The 21,950-nt window shown below is 39.3% G+C and overlaps 1 protein-coding gene across 1 annotated transcript in view; it reads right to left on the reverse strand.

Moving 5' to 3' along the window:
* Positions 1 to 21,950, reverse strand: part of DPYD (dihydropyrimidine dehydrogenase) — a 720,294-nt gene that overhangs the window by 182,090 nt on the left and 516,254 nt on the right. The window contains exons 17-18 of the mRNA XM_074370016.1: positions 7,259 to 7,379; positions 6,315 to 6,434 (exon numbers count right to left, since the gene is read on the reverse strand). Coding sequence (XP_074226117.1) covers positions 6,315 to 6,434; positions 7,259 to 7,379 — 241 coding nt within the window. The remainder of the gene's footprint in view (positions 1 to 6,314; positions 6,435 to 7,258; positions 7,380 to 21,950) is intronic.

Below are 21,950 nucleotides of genomic sequence, written 5' to 3' on the forward strand. Positions count from 1 at the left end.
AAGAATGTAGACCTTGATCTATGCTTTAAACCTCTGCCCTCGCTCCAGTCCGTCGATGAGCTGTAAGCGTCTATGAATATGGCAGCTGAGTCCCAGATGAAAAATTATGCATCTCATAAACTGCTGTTCTGCTGAAATGTGAAGCCAAGGCAAGGCTGTGCCTCAAACTCAGCACTTGGCATTTTCCTTCTGTCTGCTTTGTTGCCATGAAGCAAACATGAACAGTGAGGATCTGTGTAGGGCAGGTAGCAGGCGAGCTCACTGTCAAAAATCTATTATTAGTGCTCTGATCTCCTGCATAGACCGACAACGGCCAACCGGCGAGCAACTCCGGCTCCAGCAAAGGCAGTATAATGCAAAAGGGGTTTTTTTGTCAATCCGTACGTGAATATATTCAAATGAGCATGATTTAAATGAGACTAGTTCTAATGGTGAGCTGCTCTCAACTAAACTGATCATTTATAATGAAAATTGTAATTCAGCGTCTTTATTTGATATGCCTACTTTCGAGTATTCTGCAAATACAGCACATATATTCATATAACAAGTTCCTTAATAATTTGATCAGTGGAACTTGTGATAGACTGAGAATGTTTTTACATATGTGAATAATAGACCAGAGTTTCTGCATTATGTCGGTACATACAAAAAAAGAAAAGAGATAAAATGAGTATAAAGTGGAAGATTCTCCTTTTAATTATTCTTTTTTGGCATGATTTATCACTGCTTATTTTTTACTGGTTTAAATACTATCTTTATCAGGTAATTTCAGACATTCCAGTGTTAAAAGCTAAGTTCTTATTGATAAAGATGGCTACAATAGATAGCTGAAATTTTATGACAGATAGTAGGCGTGTTTTTCTAAAAGGATTTTATGCATCAGTAATCATGTGATTGACACATAAAAAAACCCAGCCCATTAAGAACTACTTCCTATGAAAAAATACCAATACTGCCTATTATGATATAATTGTAACATACAGTGTAAGAACTTGAAGCAATCTTGCCAAAATTTTCAGCTGGTTGCCTGTGTGAACATAATTGTTCAGAGCAAAATGGAACTGAAACTTCTAAATCTCTTATCTAGTGTATGTTTTGTCATCTTCCCCATTTAACACAATAATCACTAATAAATACAACAAAATAAGTTTAAGTTTGTGATTAGAGCTTACATTGGATTTGTCTTTATGTCATGTCCATGCTGCTAAATCACTGCAGGGTCCCAGCAACTCCTAAGTAACTATTTTAAGGACAAACATAAAATATGCAATGCTTGAGTCAATGCTTAAGGTTCTTTTTTAAGCTACTATATTGATTCCTGCAAGTTTGCTAAGCTATACACTTTGTACTCATTTCTAGCCCTACACTTGCGCTGAGTTACAAATTACTAGCAAATTTCTAACTTCTTTTATTGGTATTTCTCATGTTGATTTTACCAAAAAAATCACCTTTCGGAAGCTTACAGCTGTGAGAGCTCAGTGAGCTCAGGGTTCAGAATAGCTCACGTAGCTAGGTTTAAATCATACATCATTTATTTGTAGAACGTAAGAGCATTTATGGAGTATAGCATTAACCTTTGTTGAGAAATGCACAATCATTTCTTAACATTTTGTAATATCCTTCACGTGACCAGTAAATGTGGGTTCCTGACACAGAGATCAAATCTGGAAGGCCATCTTTGATGAATTATTCAGAAATCAGTTTATAAGTATTAATACTGAACAATAATAGTGTACTATTATTTTTAATTAGGTAAGTTGATACAGAATCAACAATTTAAAAAAAAATCCAAAATTTGAAATTGAGAAGAAGAATTTCCTCTTTTTGATAAAATAAATTTGGCCAATAAAATAATAGAAAACAATGAGTTAATGTTTCAACCTTGTAGGAAGTAAATTATATTGATCCTAAAGTATTTGTCATCATTTCAAAGTGCCTTCTGCAGAAAAGTTTCAGAACTTTTCCCTGTACGTGGGTATTTGTGTGTGTATTTAATATAAAACAAACAACATAGGTACAGGACAGTGGAATAACACAACAAACCTCAGGAATATGCCCATCCCCCATGAAATAAAAGAAGCATTTGAAAACAGTAAGGAACAACAGCAAAACCTCCTTCAAATGAGTTTACCTCCTTTCCTTGATGACTGTTTCCCCTGATGCAGCTATCAATGAATCAAGGTTATCCTCATGAAGCCAGTTGCATGAAGGCGTATGTTTAGCTACGCCACGCAGGACTCATTTTCAACCACCTCTAAAAGAATCTCATCCACAGGGAGGATTCATGTGAAAATGTCACACCACAGCTGAGTTTAACACCATTTTATATAGGTGATAACAATCACTGAGTTAGGGGTGATCTTAAGATGTCCTTATTATTTGGGGACAAAGTCAAGAAAAAGGTCACAACGTGAAACTAAACCTAGAAAAAAATAACTAAACTAAAACTAGGAAAAATAATGAGTCATCCACTCGAGGACAGAGTTTATAAATAATGTTCCTGATGAGATCAGCGTTTCTTCTAATCAAATAAATAAAACCGAGGAATTTCACCCGCCACCCCCCCTTCAAAAGCAATAATATACTCAACTGTATGGCGATACATGAACTGACTGTTGTTTGATGTTACAAAAGTCTTCTTCATGGATTTCAGAAATATGAAAGTTAGGTCAGTGTTAAGTCTCTACTGTCCAAGGAAAGGTAGAGATCACGGATTCTTAGAGTCAGAGACTTATTAGACAGAAGTCCTTGTATGGTGGAGAACTTAATTAGCCATCTTAGACTCATGAAAAAATTTCGTATGAATACCGGACAAGCTTTCTTTTGATACTGTTCTCACTATGAAATCACTTTTAATGGACTCATACTGCTAGCATGAATCCTGCCAGGTGTTTCTCCCACAATTACAACTCAGGTCTATAAATTATTTTACTATGAACTTGGTTCATATGTTTGACCACCCTTTCCTCCCCATCCTAATCACCTACAGATGAGCTGGAAAATGCAATTTCTCAAATAACAGAATGAGGATGAGACCTCGGAATGAAGTCCTAACTCTCCCTCTGGATATAAATTTTAAACTCCAACAAGAAGAAGTTATCTCACTTATTGACTTCTATAGGCTTAATAACATCTTTTTTTAAAGAAAGAGACCTTTCTCTAAAACAGCAGCTTTCTAATGTTTTTGGAAGTCGACCTCAATAAAAAATGCATTTTACATCATGACCTAGTACAGAAATGTATATATATGTGTGTGTGTATCATATGTATAACTGAAATAGATGTTTGACCAGAGTTTATCCCAAATGTGTGCAAAGCACTTTGACATTCTTTTCTATTCTATTTCATTTTTTTAAAAAATTTGATTACAGTTCATTAAGCTTGATTCCATAATACACTCATGAGTTGGGAACCAGCGTTTGAGAAACGTTGCTCTATAATACTCAAGAGTCCACACTGGTCACACGTGAAATAATCCAGTGGGCATTCCTTAGCCGAGGCTCGGTTTGGGACGTTGTCGCTGCCCCCTTATTAGCGAACGTGTTTTACAGGAGGCCATTACTGAAAAGGGACCGTTTTTCTATAGCACGTGCGCTAGTCCAAGTTCCTCACCATTTCCCCATTTAAACAAAACAAAACTTCCATTTTCAAACAGCCAAAATCTTGTGCTAAGGAAGAATAACAAAGACTGATAAAAAGGGAGAGAGCACTGAAAGAGAAAAACACCTTCTCTGGCGACAGAAAGTGCGTGCTCTATTTCAGGTGGCTGTCCACAACTGAACTCTTTTCGGCTTTCACTTAGAAAAAAAAAAAAAAAACTATGATTCAAGCAGCTCTTCTATAAGTAGATATTCCATTCTACTCAGCCATAAACGAAAGAATGAAATAATGCCATTTTTCAGCAACGTGGAAGGATTTAGAGATTATTATACTAAGTGAAGTTAAGTCAGACAGAGAAAGACAAATCCTGCATGACATCAGTTATATGTGGAATCTAAAAAAATGATACAAATGAACTCATTTACAAACCAGAAAAGGCTCACAGACATAGAAAACAAACTTACAGTTACCAAAGGGCAAAGGGGGAAGGGATTAAATAGGAGTTTCGGATTAGCAGATACAAACTATTACATACAAAGCAGATAAACAACAAGGCCTACTGTATGGCACAGGGAACTACATTCAATAGCATATAATAACCTATAACGAAAAGTAATATGGAAAAGAACGTATATATGTATAACTGAATCACTATGCTGTACACTAGGAAATAACACAACATTGGAAGTCAACTATATTTCAATTTTTTAAAAAAAGAGACAAAGGAAAAAAGGAGTGCTCTGGGAGAAGACTTGGGAAAGCATTAGCACTGAGCTGTGGTAATTTATTTTTTAATCTTGTAAAAATACTTGACATATCCTGCGTGATTTTCTATATTGAAGCAGTGTTGGAAGTCCCGACAGCCATAACTGATACAACTAGCAATGACATTTAGCTTTTTTTTATATTTTCATCACTCCTAAAATTTTAAGACTTCATTATAATTTAACATATTTTGCTAGGCTAGGTTTTGTTATAACTCATTCTGAAGATACTGTTACAGGACTGACTTCTGTCCTGAAGTATATTATCATTGCCTGTTACAACTGCTTTTCAGATTCTATTACCTTTAAATGAAAGCAAACATTACTTTAAAGGAGGAAAAGCTATTCATTTGGTCCATATGGAGAGGGGGTATTTTCAAAACAAACTGTTTACTGTGAAGGGTCTTAACACAGAACCTATGAGAAATGAGGCACAGGCCCTTACAAATGTTACGGACTTTTTGTTGTTCAAAATGAAAGTTCCACCTAGGGCTGGTTGAGCTTATAGCCCGAGTGAGTATTTACAGATGAATCTGTAAATCTTAGAAATAGTTTTATGGAAATGGTAACAGGCCTTGAGGTACGGCTGGGCTTGTGTTCCGGCCCCGCTATGATTTCCAGTGTGTGTACACCTCCAAGGCTGCAACGCCGAAGACTTTTCCTAATGCTGTAATTGCACAGCTTTCTTAGACTGCCTTATCGTATGGGAGAATATTCAGAAACTGCAGCTTAAATGAGAAAACGTGAATGGTGTTACTTATATAAAATACAGCTGCAATAGTTCTTTTATTAATTTTTAATGTTCAGCACCCTCTGTGACCTCCTTTATTCTCTTGCTGTCAACATGGCAGGCTGGAGAAATTGAAATGGGCTGACAGAAAACACAGCGCACGTTACAGCCCAACTCTGCAGTCTTGCGACTCTCCTTCTGAGCCCCACGCTAACGCGGTCCACGTTGCTCTGCATTACAATGATGTGAAGGCCCTGTGTGATAGCTCCTGATAAAAGAGAGTTCTGTCTGGACCCTGAGCAGGTGCTCCTCGTCAGCCTTCCAATTTCTGACATTGTGGGAATGGCATTCAATTAAAAGCAGAATATATATTTTTTTTTTAATCATGGCTTAGAGACACACTTCATGCTCTCAAAACATAATACCTCAGCATGCAGAGAGCTTTATTTGTGTCTACGCAGCCTCTTCCAAAAGCACATCTTGGTCTGATTCAGCAATGCTTTTCCTGAACAGTGGGACACCGCTATGTTATGTATATTTGCCCCTGTCTGTATCACCAAGGAGACTAATCCCCATACCAGCACAGTCGAGAACCTCACAACATTGTCTTTGCAAGACCAAGTTCATGTTTTCAGCAACAGAGTGCACAGGGCAAAGATACTGAACGGGACTTTGGGATTAAAACTTCTCTTTCTGTTTCAAATGCAAGTGCTTTATGATGAGAAAAGTGTGCAAAGATGTGAGGTCTGTGTGCAAATATCTTGTCAGCTGAAGCCAATAAATGTCATGTTTTAATGGTTTGTTTGGGACAGTTGCACAAGTAAGATTTTTTTTTGAAGCAGGTAGATTTCAAAATTCTAGGAAGAGAGGAAGCTAATCTAAAACAAGAAAAAAAAAAGGTATTATAACCAGGGTGTTTATATTTTTCTCTTAGGTCTTGATATTAGCCTTTACTAATAAATGACAAGACAATTGTGGCAATGAGAAATTCTGGGTAATGCACAGACCACAGGAAATCAGAATTTGTGTGAAAGCCTCGTCTTGTGCTCAGTCACTTGCTCAATCTGCTCTGTCTGTCATAACTATTAGGAATTTGGACTGACAATTGGTTATAAGAATTTGGGATCATATAAGACACAATATTCTTGCTTGTAACATGATCTCTTGATTTCTCATCAACCTCCAAGGAAGCAAAAACGCAAGGAGAGGGCAACACCTACCAGATACTCCTCCATATGTAGTTCGCTTCCCAGTGCCCACTGCTGGCCAGGGTGTGCCATCGGCTTTGAGTCCCATGAGACCTGAGACAGTGTTGGTGGCTGTAACGCCGTCTGCGCCACCTGTGAAAAACACATCAACATTTATCTGCAGCTCTTAAAGGGACAAAGGTTAAAACCCATTCAAACCCACACAACCTCGGAAAATGCACCCTCTGCTTTCTCTTGAGAACATTTCCTCCCTTCAAATGTATTCACTAATTGCATTCCTATAATTATGCTTGAAATGCTAGACATAAAACTTTTTAATTACCACCACTTCATTTTTCCAATTATTATACAGATTTGTGGATGCCAAATGTTTTGTATTCGGTGTTATTTTCGAGGTAATTTCAATGTCTTTACAAATCAAAATGCAATTTCCATTGGACAGAACACAAGCATATGTGATTTGTAAAAGCATGCATTGACTGTGTTGCAGGCTATTTACTGTGTGTGTTTAAGGCAGTGTGCTAGCTCCCCTCGAATACAAAGGGAACTCATAAGAAACTTCCCATTGTGGAGGCTGCTGCTATCCTCAAAAAAATTCATTAAAAGTCCAAGTGTTACCGCTGGACCTTACATTATAAGTGCATTTATTTTGGAGTGGTCTGCTGCTCCAGGTCATGCTGTGGCTTCGTTTCATAATTCTTTGTGTCTAAGTAGGTGTTTAGCAAGAAAACATGATAGATCTTCTTTTCCCAGGCCAAACTTCGAAGTCCACTTCCTAGCTTGAGTGTAAGTATGAATCTATTCATTTGTGAGATCAAGGGCTCAGCTTAATCCTTTTCTTAAAGTTTAAACAAAGACATACACACGTATTTGTGGATAGAGGTATACTTTAGTATGGCCACGTAACGTAGGCCCATACTTGCATAAGGAGGGAACTGATGGCAATCTAGGCTTACCTTCCTTTGCCGCTCTGGCGATGCTTACGATATCGGTGACATTTGGAGTCAACTTGGCAAAAAAAGGAATCTGAACAGCTTGCCTCACCCAGCGACAGATGTTCCGCACCAGCTCTGGATCCTGTTCAAATAGGTCAGTTAAATATAGAACATAATTAAAGAATCGTCATCAGTATGTGTACTGGAACAACAGCGGAGCTGGAGATGTGCAAGACAAATCCGACTTGACAATGAGCTACATGATGTATTTCTCAGGCTCCTCCTCAGTCTTACACCCAGACTCATTAGGGAATTAAGGCTAACACACTTCAAGTGAACTGCAAATTCATCACATAAAGGTTAAATTCCTCAAGGGAGCCTTTGGGAAATAAAATCACAAAGAACCGAGTGAAAGAAAGTGTTTCCCACTTCCAGTTAAATAATATCAGAAGTCAAACATAAACTTCTGGTGGTAAATTCGGGAAACATTACAGAATTTCTAATGACCTCGTTGGGTTAACCTAATAAAAATATTTGAATAGCTGACTCCCAGGTGAATGATATTAAATCTGAAGCCTATTGTCTTCCTTGTTAGAAGACTTAGTCTTGTTGAAGTGTATTCAAAATAAAATATGTGACTTTCTAATCAATCTCATTATAATATACAGCGCATGCTAATGCCGGCTAATGCAGCCTTAGGTGATACACGAGAGGATCAGGAACTTTAGCTTACTTTTGCAGATGTTACCAAGATCTGCGCAGCACTTTTGAACATTCATCTACTTGAAAGAATTGATCAAAATGACAGAAATGAAATAAAATATCAAAAGCTCATTTTTAAAAGCAAGGAATAGTCGTTTTCTGGCGCCTGTTTCCTGTGATTTTTTCAGACTTCTATTTTCTCATGGGACAAGTATCATTTAGAGGGCAATCACCTATCCTTTCCATGGAAAATAACTTAGCTGTAGTAATGTTCTTTGATTTCAACACATACAATGGTCCTTTTTTCCATTACTTTTAGTGCAAAATTTATTCTGACAGGTACTGATAATGTGCTTTGATAAATTACATTAAAATATGCAATAGCAAGTCATTATTGAACTTCGTAATATTATCTTCAAAAGTTAAAATGTTTTTTTTAAAAAAGAACAACCCAGAAAAATACAGACATATATTTAAACTATGAAATGGCAGGCAAGCATATCATTTGTAATTAATATTTTTATATGTAAGAAAGTTGCTCTTTGCATTTTAACCTTTTGAATTCTTTTAAGATGAGATTTCAATGTTATAACCTTTAGAAAGAACCTTTTCACTTGGGCTTAATGTATCTTGATCAGTCATCTTGTATTACTCTAGGAGGTACATGTTTGTGTGCTAAAATACTGCAATGAGGTAATTTCTGTTGTTATTGTTGCTACTCAGCAAAACTAATTTTAATGAGAAATCTTTGGTTTGGCTTGTTCTCTTTTCAGAACAGTAATTTCTTCATTAAACATAAATATTAAAAAAATATATATATGGACGCTCTGCAGGGCATACTGTGCATATGAATAGTAAAATCTGGAGACTTAGCTGTACAAACTCTAACTCATGAAAATGGAGATCTGCCCCTGCCCATGCAACGTTCATGAAATATTTATAACCACTGCATTGGCATTATGAAGGCAGTTGCATCTTTGTGACTTTCATTTTTAAGTTATGAATTTCCATGGGACTTAGCCTAGAAATGACAGTAAGTCTAGATGATACGAATTACATGTCCTTTGTGAAAGCTCTTTAATGTAGAATTTGACAATAATTTAAAGATCACTTGAATTGCATGATACATGGAAAGCAGTCTGATAAGAATTACTGAGACAAATTAAAAATATTACTTGGTTCCCATAGAGTAAACACTAATAATCTGATACAGGTTTCTAAGTGGGTTTCAATACTATTGACCACCATGTCTTTATAATCTACTTTGAATATCTGTCACATTTTTTTTTCCCGTTGATTCTCACTAGTTGAATACTTTAAAGGAATGCCTTTTACCCATTGTTTAACAACTTGAAATTTGTTCTAAGTTTTTCAGTCTAAAAAAAAAAATACATGGTCCCTTGGCTACCATTCTTTACTTGAATCATCTGTCCCTATTCTGGGACACGACAGTTTGACCCTCCTATACTTCTATGCGTAAGATTCACGGTGTTCAGATATATTTTTCTTGTCTCCATACTCAGTGAAGCCAGCTGTTCGCTAATCCTCGTACCGAGCTGAAGTACGATTTGATTACCCGAGAAATTTAAGAACAACTTCTGACCAACCTGATTGTGAAAATTAATGACTGTTCTGTGAATTGCAAGGTTTCGTTTGACAGGCATAATAGGGAATATTCTAATACAAGTAGAAATGTGGCGCAGCTAATAACACGATGAAATGAATCTCTATACTCTGGGGAGTTAAAGGACAGACTATAACTAGTCACACGTTTTAAGTTTCCTCACATTTTTGATACGAATGATCAAGATCTGAAAGCAATTAATAGAGCTTCTGCATCTTGACCTTCTCGTTTGCTAGTGATAGCATCAGATGGCGCTGCCCTTCCTAACGAGCCAGCTTTTAGGACCTTATTAAAATGAACAAATTTTAGACAATTCCTAATCCCCGCCCCTGACAAGTCTTCAGGATAGGAAATTCACAAAGGTACTCTGATCTCTCAGGCAAAGGGAGACTTTAACGTGATCTGCACCAACAAAGAGTAAACAACACCAGGCAATTCTGGACTGCTTTTCCACTTCTAGGTACATAACATTGTAGGCACTCACAAATACTTGTTTTGTTAATAAAAGAAGAATAAATGAAAACTTGGCAGACTTTCAATTGATTTCTTTATATAGCCCTCAATTTATAGATTATGTCTGGGTTTAAGAAAAACACAAATATATTTTACGATAGATAATGTCTAAAAGAGGAAATCAATAAAGACTTCTTTACAAATCAGAAAAAAATCTGAAGAAAAATAGTAGATACTCATGGAAAAAAGAATAGCTTAGCCAGTCTTTAAAGCGTCTGGTCCACAAAATGTCTACCTGTATCACGAAGTTTTATATATGTATTTACTGAAGTACAGTCCGCTTACAATGCTGTGTCACCTTCTGGTGCGCAGCCTAATGCTTCAGTCACACGTGAACATACATATATCCGTTTTCATATTCTTTTTCCACCTTAAGTTACTACAAGCGATTGATTCCCTGCACTATACTGTATAAACTTGTTGATTATCTATTTTATAAACATTAGTTAGTATCTGCAAATCTCAAACTCCCAATTTATCCCCTTCCCACCCCCTTCCCCCACTGGCAACCGTAAGTTTGTTTTCTATGTCTGTGAGTCTGCTTCTGTTCTGTAAATAAGTTTATCTTTTTTTGTTTAGATTCCATGAAGTGATATCACGAGGTTTTTATTGGCTCTTCCTACTGATATCCATAATGCCCATCCCTGACCACGATCTGTAACCTCACCTGTAGCAATGGCTCACGTATACATGTGTGTGTGTATGTGCGTGTACTATTTTAATACCCTCTTGTTACCCCTGCTGTTCATTATGTGATCACCAGAGGCAGCTGAGAGGCAGCAGAGCGGGTTTTCCTGTGACGGAGGGATGCCACACCACAAGCAGGAAAGCAGGGAAGCCCTTCCGGGAATGAATGGGGAGCCAATGGTGCTCCTGAGGGAACTACATGAGGGGAAGGAACCAGACCAAGCTTGGGAAGGGCTAAGAAGAGGACAAAAGCAAACTGGAGAGAAATGTGGTCTCTCTGAAAACTTTAACGAGGAGCAGCCCTGTGTCTGCCTGCAATTAATATGCACTGGGATAGATTCTTACGAAAACCAAACAACAATGACAAGAGTGAAAACCAGAAAACGTAGTGCCGAGCAGAGTGTTTGCTGCAGAAGTTTCCATGGTTCCAAATTGGCTGTTTTTAAAAAGCTTAATTTTCTGTCCGGGACACAAGGTAATAATTTTTAATTCTAGTAGCTAGTATGTCTTTAGTTACACGTTAAGGGGGTTCTATAAATGATGGACCCTGCTGCTCTTGAGGACCCTAAGATGACCTCTCCATTGTAGGACAGGCATTTCCACCAATTACTGACGGCATCAAATCTCATCGATTTCACGCCCCGTACAAAGAAATAAGCACTAGAGAATGCGACTGTGAGAATTTCTTGATAAGTTAAATTACAAGTGAAATTTTTGACTTTAAGAAACATTTCTCTCCAATTTCTTCGGTAATTTTCACTCTGTACAATTCTTTTCAAAATGGCTTTCTTAGAAGGTGGCATTTCAGTGAATCCACTGAAAAATGTTACCAGTTATGAAATGTTTTCCACTAAGGAACTCCTCTAAGTCTTAATTCACATGACATGCCAAGTGGTAGCTAGCATTTTTATTATGTCCACTTTTCTGATAGAGAGAGCTGGAGCCCAGAAGATCAATCTGAGTACCTATTTCACCTTCTTAATTTTCTTTCCCATTATCATGTCCTGAACCATCATCTTCTTTAGCAAAATTGCTCCCTAAAGTAAAATTCAGCCATCACTTGTAAAATAGAACTATAAAAGGCTTCTACTTCATTTATAACTATAAGACTAGATGTAGCTTCAGAGTAACAGGCAAACATGATGTATGTATCCTTCTATGTCAATAAAACAAAACAGAAAGAGTTAACTATTCCAGGTAGATTATTAATGAATGCAAAGATTGGACATTGGATGGGGATGTTTTAAATTAATTTATATTTTAACACGGGTCCTTCTTGTACCCGTTCTCCCGACCTGAAAGTTCTAACGATGGCACAAAAACCATCTGGGAATTTCCTATGGAGGGAGACACGCACTTACCAATCTCCCCAGCAATTCTACTCTGAGTTATGTATCCAAGAGACGAGAAAACATATCCACACAAAGACTTGCGCACAGAAGTTCACGTTTTCAAAGTAGCCCCAGCCTGGGAACAACTCAAACATTCCTTAGGATGTGAATGAAGTGGCATGTCCACACAGTGAAACACTATTCAGCAATTAAAAAACAAAAATCTACTGATTCATGCAATGACTTAGACTTAATTGGGAACACATTATTCTGAGTTTAAAAAGTCCACAAACCAGTACATGCTGTATGATTACATTTATAAGACATTTCACAAAGGAAAAACTGCGCTGATAAAAAGTAGAGCTTGGGCTGCTGTGATAAGGGTTTGGGGATGGGAAAGAGACTGAGTGAGAAAGGGCATAAGGAAGTTTTTTAGGGTAATGGAAAAGTTCTGTCTCTCTATTGTGATGGTGTTTACTTGGGTGGAGACATTTGTTGAAACACATCAAATTCTATACTTAAATGTGTTTTTTTCTAAGTAAATTCTACTACCACAAATTTCATTAAATTAAAAAAAAAGTAACTCCAAAGGTATTCAAATATAAATAGAAAAATTAAATCCAGTGGCATTCGAAGCAACGTGGATTCTATCCTTTTCATGAGTATGTACAGGCCACTGGCCTGTGCTGGAGACCAAGATGAGGGCAGCGAGGAAGGCAGAGTCGACCAGGAAGGGCAACCCAGGCACATGAATGAAATGCACGCTGGACGTTAGGTATGAAAAAGGAGACCCTAGTGACGCACTCTTATTTCAGATGCTTTCAGAGCACGTGGCACAGGGTTTGGCACACAGCAGGCACTCAGCAAGCACTGTTGAACCGGCAGAGCTCACGTTGCATAAATTAACATCGACTGTCTCATTTCTCTGTACTTGGGAAAAAACTGAGAATATAAAATTATTGGGCCGAAGATAACCTAGTAAATAACTGTTTCAGGCATTATGCATTATGTCAGCCAATGGAGACTTACAGATGTAAAATATACTACCCCTATTCTTAAAAACAAAACAACACAATTCATAATCTGGGGGGAAATGCATATAGCAAACATAATGTGAATATAAAATGTCATTAAGTGTATATACATGCAATGCATGCATATGTGCATATAAAATATTTTATATATGTTTTTCTCCCCACCCCTTGTGCCTAAGCAGAGGATGACACAGAGCTGCATGCACGTTCTCTCCTCCCCAGGCACCCATAACCTTCTCCGTGCTTTCTCTCTCTGCCCAGGATGTCCTTCGTCTCTTGTCCCTTGGATAACCACCCTTCCATTCTACCTCAGCACGGAATGGATGAGTAAACAATGACTCCCTTTCAAATACTCCCATAATGTTTCTTTATTACTTCCTTTATCACAGTGTTTTATAATCGCCCGTCTGGGGGTTTTGCTCTTTTTCCCTCTCTACTAGACTATTAGTCTTTTAAGGGATGTATCCTACTCTTTTATTCTGCTCTCCTTACATATAGTCTGAAACACTGAAGACAATAAATACTGTGTTGAGTAGAAGAATAGAGAATTCCTAAATGTGAACCAGCTTTCCACAATGAGCAAGAAAATATTTGCCCCTTCCCTTTGACGGAGTCAGAACAGACAGAGATACTAGGAGTTCCTGCTCTACAGGAGTGAAGTTTGGAGACAGTCTTTTTCTGCCCTCCATCGGAGAGAGAAAATGCTGGGGAGACAGCTGTCCTTCACTGTGGCCCCGTGATACATTAAAAAAACAAAAAACAAACAAAAAAACACCTCCCTGAGCTCCCAGGCTGCCCATGGCCCTTTCTCTCTGAATCTTTAGGATGTTGAAGGTTTTTCAGAGTTTGCACCCCTAATCTTGCCTCAATTCCCAATCCTTGGTCTCTAGGGCCTGGTGAGGGAGTCTGTCCATATTTTTGCCACTTAAAGGGACCTTGCATTCCTTTTTCATTCCTTTAAATACCATTTCCTGTGTCTATGGCTTAATGCATTTTTTTCCTTCCATTTAGACAACATTTCCCTAGCATACCATTCACCTAATATTCCTAGTGCCAGGTTCCCCAAGCCCACGTACTTAGTTTCAAAAGCTTCCATTTTTAACAAATGCTTAAGAATTGCCATGAACTATTCAAATAATTCTTGACAAGTAGGGGTTCTCTGAGTCAGTATTTTTATCCCCTCTGATGACCCTCTGCTTCTCTGGCCAACTCCCCACCAGCTCACTTCGTGACCCCCGAATGGCAGTGAGAATGGTGGAGGTCCGCTGTGAAAGCTGTTCAGATTTCAGACCTTCCCCTCTGGAATCAGATTCCGATTTCCTAGGATTATGCTGATCCTGTCTTAATCCCAACCGGAAATCCGCCGCCTCGACTGGCCGTGGTAATAAGGCTGGAGGAGATGGATCTGCACAATGCCAGGTCAGGGCACGTCCCCTGTTCACAGGTCCTGGTGCTGTTCCAGCCAATGAGCGTCCCGGGGAGACCTTCCTAGCAACACTGCTGCTGTCTTACTACGGAAGTGCCCTGCGTCTCTGTTCTAGGAACCTCAAATTACACCGGAATAAACCAACAAAAGCAGAAGCTCAGCTCAGAATCTGCACGTTGAGGGGTCAACTTTCTAAACTGTTGAAGAATCGTACAACCTGTCACCAGATTTTTAAATTGTTGACACTTTCACCAGAACCGCTGAGCAGGTACTCTGAGGTGCAAGGTGACTTAACTAGGATGGGAAGTGCCCTTATGAGTACCTGCAGAAGCAGGCGATTGTGACAGACACAGAGGAGCACCGCTCAGCTCCTCCCCCGGGAGAAGACCTGTGCCCAGCTGCAGCAGGGTGGTGAGCTGACAGCCTCCAGCTCGCGCTCCCTCAGGTCACCCTCCGCTTTAAGCTTGAGGCTGGCGTCCTCTTGGGGAGGCCTCAGCCAATGACAGCAGAATTGTGGTACAAGCGCCCAGCTGTTGCTGTCCAAAGCAGGGTTCCTCCGGCAGGCCATCTCTGCCCTGGAGCTCTCTGTCGGCTGGAGAAGATTTTTCTCCTATCTGTTTCAGGGTCTTACTGCTCCCGTTCCCCAACCTGCTTCCTCCCTAACTCCTTTCGCAGGTGTTATTCCCCAGTTAACCTTTTGCACTTCCAGCTCCATCTGTGTCTGATTCCTGGAGGCCTGACACAGCCAATTCCTTACCTGGATTTTGGATTTTCTCTGTGATAGGAGTATTCTAAGAAGGCCAAAGAAGACAAAGAAACTCATCCAAATGGGCCCAGGATATTTCACTGAGAGAAACTCAAGAAAGCTAAACTGGAATCTTAACAAATCTCTTAATCCTAGCTTTTCTGGAAGATCCTGGAAACAATGAAGTCTAGTTTACTCACGAATGGGCAATATATGCTTCTGGGTAAGAATACTAAGAAGCAGGGCTAATTTTTCCCTTAGAAAAAGACTGCTATCAGGGACATGGCGGCAGACAAAGACTGGGTGTCCCCTGTCTACAGAGAGTTCAGAGACATTCTTGGAGAGTTTAGATACCTACTTCATCTTTTGAATCAGAACCTACCGGAATAGTCACTGCTGTGATGTGGGACACTGGAAGTGACTGTGCAGAAGTCTACAGGGGATGATACATTTGTGTCTGAAAATCCAGGTCTACCCATCAGGGGAGTATGGCCAGGGGAATCGGTGTGTATGCCAATTCCTACCCCAGCCTCACGTCTCTCCTCGATAAAGCAAGTCGATGACAGCCCCTTCACTAATATCACGGAGAGGCCACCTGGAAACTCCCTCCAGGTGTGCTGGGTCTCTAATGTTCTGTTCCGAAGTCTGCTTTTGCTTTCATATCCATTCTGTTTGCCTGAGCGCTGGCATTCCTGGACTTCTTCCCCTGCCCACTTCTATCTGGACAGGACCCCTCTGAGTCTTGACGCCTGCCTGAACCGACCTGCAGTTGCCCTGCCTGCATCCATACTCGGTCCACGACTTGGTCAGTTACAGGCAGTCATTCCTTTCTGCTTCAGGATGATTTTCCTTCCCTTCTGCTGCGTGTTTCCATCTCTATTTCCCTTGTCTTAGCTTTTGTCATCCTTCCCTCCCCCGACCACCCAAATCAAGATCTGCACAAGCTCCACGTGTCCATCTTCACTGACAAAAAAAAAAAAAAATGCCCTCTGAGAACCATACATTGGCTGTAGCTCACAGAAATTAAGACACTTCAAAATCCTCTACATTAAAACATTTTTGCAAATAGCTTATTCTTTGCAGCATCCTTTACACTGAGCGCCCGCAACAGAGACCTCGATCTTTCCTTACATATGGGATATTATTTGTGAATTCAAAAGTTAGTCTTACTCATCATGCAAAAGGGTGTTGTCCATAGTTTGTTAACAAGGTTATGCAGTGTTACCTGAAAAATCTTACCATGTGGAGAAATAGGCTATGCACGTGCTTTGCTGATACCACTGGGGGCTTCAAAATTGTGGACCAGCTGAGCCAAACTGAAGCTCAGCAGGCTTCGCAAGCACTGCTCAGAACACACTGAAAAGGCTTCAGTGGGTGATGAAGTGCCAGCAGTCACTTGCACTACTGGGTACGGATTCATTTTCGATACGGGCAAGTGAGTATTTAAGTGTATAATAAGGAGTTTTTATTCTTTGCAGACTTCAGGCAGTTTGTCATTTGTTTTCCTAATGCAAAGCATTACTGTAAACAGTGTAACAATTGATAGTTTACACATCTGTTGGTCCATTCACTGAGCCCATGTTTCTGAGTACCAGAGTTAGAAAACAACCAGAAGCACAAAACCTCAGTATGTTTAATCCCACGTTGGTGTGAAGGATTAGCCGGCACAGGGAGGAGGCGAGTGTAAAACAGCCTTCTGCCCTGGAGCACCCAGGGTGCGGACGCATTTAGGACGAAGAGAGTCTAGGGAAGTCATGCTTCTGTCCTGGGAATTTTATGAAAACTAAGCAAGAAGGAGTTACTGCTGAGGCAATTTTAAATAACGTAGTGGAGAAAACCTCAATCCCCTGGCAATGAATGGTTTCAGCTAAAGGGAACTCATCCATAACAAGCTGGTGCAGTTCCTTAAGGGATTTCTTCCTACTGCTGCTGTAAGAGCTAGAAAGAAATATCTAGGTCTTTGTTTGTTTTGCCGGCTCTGTGGACTTATTTCCTCTTTGAGCTGGAAAGGATTTGGAGATAACTAACAGTGGGGTGACTATATTGAAAAGTCTTTGTGTGAAAATGTGGGATGGGGAAGATATTAAATATGACCTTTTGCAAGTGTGATATTCATAATCCCTTGATAGAAAATTCATGGATGTTAGATTTTACCCCAAATTTTTAACAACCTGAACCTAATTCCATCTGTATCAAATTATTTATTTATACCCATGGGGTTTATAAGAGTATACACCATAAGATGCGTGAGTGTGTGCGGAAAGGAGACTCTCTGTTTTAGCCGTTCAGGTGTCAGGGGTCACCCACCCCACTGTGGAGGGTGCGTTGAAAGTGCACGTGGAGAAGCGAGAAGGTAAGAGAAATATTCTGGCAAAGGAAGAGCCAGGCCTCTGGGGTCCAGGATGCCGCTCACTCGTCTTGTAGGACACGCAGCAGCTCTGGGGACCCACCAGCGAATCCAGTGACCAAGGGCAGCTCTCACTTTCTTGTTTCTCCTTTAGGAGCTGGTGTCTGCCGCTTTAAGGGTTGGAAACTCTGTGATACTAATGAACCTGCTCTTCCCAATATCTCTTCTTCCATTTTTACTTCTACTCAATTTCTCCTTTTTCTGTATTGCCTTTTTGGTTCTCCAATTCAATTTTTCTACTATCTACCACAGAATCTATATATTTAAAAGTCAAATCCGCAGAGGAGAAGATGCAATACAAACAGAATAATTCTTTATGGGTTTTTTGGGCTCTTCTCCCTTCTTCACACACTTCCTATTTACTTGGTAAGAAATTCCCACTGTCTGAAGTATTGGTGGGACCCAGAAACTAACCCCACTACGTAACCACTATGTACCTATGTACTGAAGAGATAATTTTCCTCTCTTCTCTCTGGCAACCAACCGACAACTACACGACTCTAGGCGTGGTCATCCGGTGCTCTTGCCAACATTTCCATCTCACATTCAGACAAGCGGTTCAAGTTTCTTTGTGGCAGTGTGCAGCACAATGTCTCCGGGGAGTACCCACCCATGCCAGCATGGCAGACACCAGCACTGACTGAGGCTACATGTTAGCTGGACGATTCCTGTTGCCCATTCTCTGGACCCATTTGGTTTCTGCCCATTTTCTAAGCAAGCTGTCCTACAAGACGAGGGAGAGGCACCCCGGACCCCAAGGACTTTGCCAGAACATCCCACTTACCTTCTTACTTCTCCACATATGTTTGCGATAAGCCCTCAATAATGGGGGTGGCTAACATCGCCACCGTGGTTCCTTCCTGTGACACCTGTCCTAAGCCAGTCAGGGAAGAGAACCTTGCCTCCCCTGATTCTCCACGACACCTTGTGTCCTGCAACATGTCTCCTTTCAGTTCTGATAGCCAGAATCAGTCTCTGTTGCTTGCAATTGAGTGCCTAACGATGGTCCGTTAGCCACTATTCAGTAGAGAGTGAGCTTACTGCCTGAGTTACAGCACCGTGCTCCCTGACAGGCTGCCGACCTTTTTTGTTTAGTCTATAGGTCTTCATTTTTTGCTCAGGATACAATATCTGGTCCAATGAATTGTAAGCAACGTAGCCAAGACACACGCTTTTGTGACAGCGTTTATACAACATATTGCCTCTGCTCACTGTCCTTTAGAAAGGAGCTGGGGGTGTGGCAAGTCAGCTACATGGACTGTATAGTTAAAAAAACAAAAACAAAAACAAAACACAATTTTTACTTAATAGCTAACAATTAACCCGACACTTTCCATGAAATATGAAAATTACAAAAAAAAAATAAGGTATCAGCTTTGTCCTCAAAGAACTTACAATTAAATTAGAGTCACTTAGGGTACTAAAAAATTGGCAGAGTCAAAAGAATATATAAATGGCCTTTGAGATCACAATATGTCTTTCTTTTTCTACAAATCATTTAGCATTTGTATATCTCATAACAAGCAGGCTGTCACATAATTCAGGAGACCCTTGCAGAGGGAAGTAATACATATCATCCAGGTACAGGAAAGCTTGATTTAAAATGTATTAAGAGCAGCTATGATTTCTTGAAAGACGGATATGTAAACAGAGAATGGTAATATAGCGCATAAGAAAAAATACCTTGAGGCACTGAAATTAAATTAAAATACGATCTCCCTTTCACTCTGAATACCTGCATGATTACCAATTCGACAAGGATCTTTCATTTATCCCAACGCAACTTTACTAAGGTGCCTGCAGCCTACATTGTTGATAAAACAGTTGATGAAGCTTGCATGGGGGAACAATCTTCAAACTGCTTGATTCACAAAATCATATTAGTATTAAAAACAGATGGGTATTTACTTTGGCAATATTCAACAAATGTAAAGTACCCAAAAGACTTCTAAATTTAGATAGTTTAAAACTTTGCAATGTTTTTTTCTCTTTAAAAACCAGCATACTGAGGGTGAATGTTCCTGGGTCATGCAATTAACATCTAGATGCTGCAGCATTTAATTAGGGTTTTAGAAGATGGAACAAAGGCGGCATCCAGCATTACAAAGAAGACTTTACTCACACACTTCCAGTTGCTAATATTCCTAGATTTTTGTCATGCGACAGTTGTAATCACAAATGTGACACCCTTCTTACTGCTTTGTCCTTTCTCTGCTAAGTGAGGGATCTGTGGGAATCTAAAAGCTATTGAATCTAAACCAGCATTTTTATTGGACATTTGCAATCATCCTGCAGCTAACCATGAAGACTTTATGAACAGTTTCATTTTGGTATAAGAAACAGACATAAAAACACTCCTCCCCGCAAATCTGCTCCACTTGAAGTGTGTACAAAGAAAATGGGAAATGAGTGGTAGAGTAGTTACTTTTATTTACTTCTAAAGAGTGTGTGTATGTGAGGGAGATGACACTAATGAAGGCAACTGCAGTTTGGAATCTTGAAGGATTCACAAAATGGCAGTGACTGGACAATGCCTGTGGATAAGGAACACACAGGGAAAGACTCTGAAGCATGGGGATCCGTGGTATGATAGGAAATGGGAAGGAAAAAAAAGGGTAATGAAGGGAGCAGGGAGGAGATATGGCTAGATGGCGCAACTAGATTTTAGAGTCAGTTTCCTAAAGATTCTGTGCCTTATCCTTTAATAAGAAAACATGGAAGGTCATATGTTTAGATCCATGTTTCAGAATTATAATTCCATATATGTCTGTGAGTTACAGTGCAAGCAGGGAGGCCAATCTGAAAGAGAGGAAAGGTCTAAGGTATAGGAGTGCCAGTGAAAATCAAGAACTTCAGGTGGACTGGAAAATCATTCTAAGGATGAATATTAAAAACATTCAAGATGAGAACAAACTAGGGTTGGGGAATGAAAATCAAAAATAATTCTGTGGTTTGTCATTGTAGGGGGAGAGCAATTTCATCAACCAAGTAAGGAGATATGAGAGAAGCAAGATTGGGAGTAAAATGATGAGTTTTAGATACAATGAGTTTGAGGTCCCCATAGGGCATCTACCTGAAAGAACCCAGCTGAGAGTTAACAGGAATCTGGATCACAGGATCACTGGATCAGAGATTTCAGAGTTGTTTGTATGTCATTGGTGGTTGAAGTCTTGGGAAATTCTTGCCGTGGTCAGATAGAGAAGAGAACCATGAGGGAAAATACAAGGAAGAAGAGAAACTCCAATAAAGAATATGGCGATGTAGTTCTTGACATAAAATACTGCAGAGAAGTCAGGTCGGATGAGGACTGACATGGAGGCACCAGATTATACACCTAGAGTCACCGGCGACTGACGGCACGTGTAGCTTGACACTATAATAGGCATGGAGGCAGATTACAATGGATTAGGAAGTTCTATTTATAGACGCATACAGCCAAAGAAAATCAGCAATAAAATTAATCTGAACCATCAGAGCTTAAAACTGTGCTTGACATAAAAGGTGTATGCAACGAGTATGTTGATTGATCATCATTTTATAGTTGTCACAATTAGAACTAATGACACAGTGAAAGGGATCATTTGCTACGTTATGAGGCAATGCCTGTATGTAAGGGAGACTAGATGACCTTTTTTCAAAGGAATCAGTTATCGTTCAGATAGTATCTCTGAATTCTAACAATGTGAAATCAATGACAGTCTGAGACCTAAATAATGAACTTTGTTAAATATATTATTGAAATCACAGGCTGAGATAAGACCTAAAGAGGTTACCATTCTCAGACCATATTAAAACTAACAAACATACAACACTAAATGATTTACCAAGTGCTCTCACACCTGGCAACTCAATTATGCTTAAATCATTCTAGGTTTTGCTTCTCATCAAATTATTCCTAGTGAGAGAAACAGTAGGCCCACTTCTCACAATATTTGAAAACAACAAATTCACACAAGTCTCTTTCCATCCAGATACAAATCAAAAATCACATATTTCTGTTTTACCTTAAAAGACAACTGTTCAATATAATTTGTACACTATCCTTACATTAAATCTTTCTTCAAAGGTTATTTTTAAGAAAGTTTTCCATGATTAAAAAAAGATGATTTCATAATTATTGTGGAATAATTTCTGAATAAGTTATTTAAAAATTGCTGAATAACAAAGAAAAATAAAAATTACTCATAATAAAAGAACCAAACAACAGTACTATTAAAAAGATATATTTTCTTGAAGTAAGAATA

This window comes from Camelus bactrianus, chromosome 9 (genome assembly GCF_048773025.1).
Source record: "Camelus bactrianus isolate YW-2024 breed Bactrian camel chromosome 9, ASM4877302v1, whole genome shotgun sequence".
NCBI lineage: Eukaryota > Metazoa > Chordata > Mammalia > Artiodactyla > Camelidae > Camelus > Camelus bactrianus.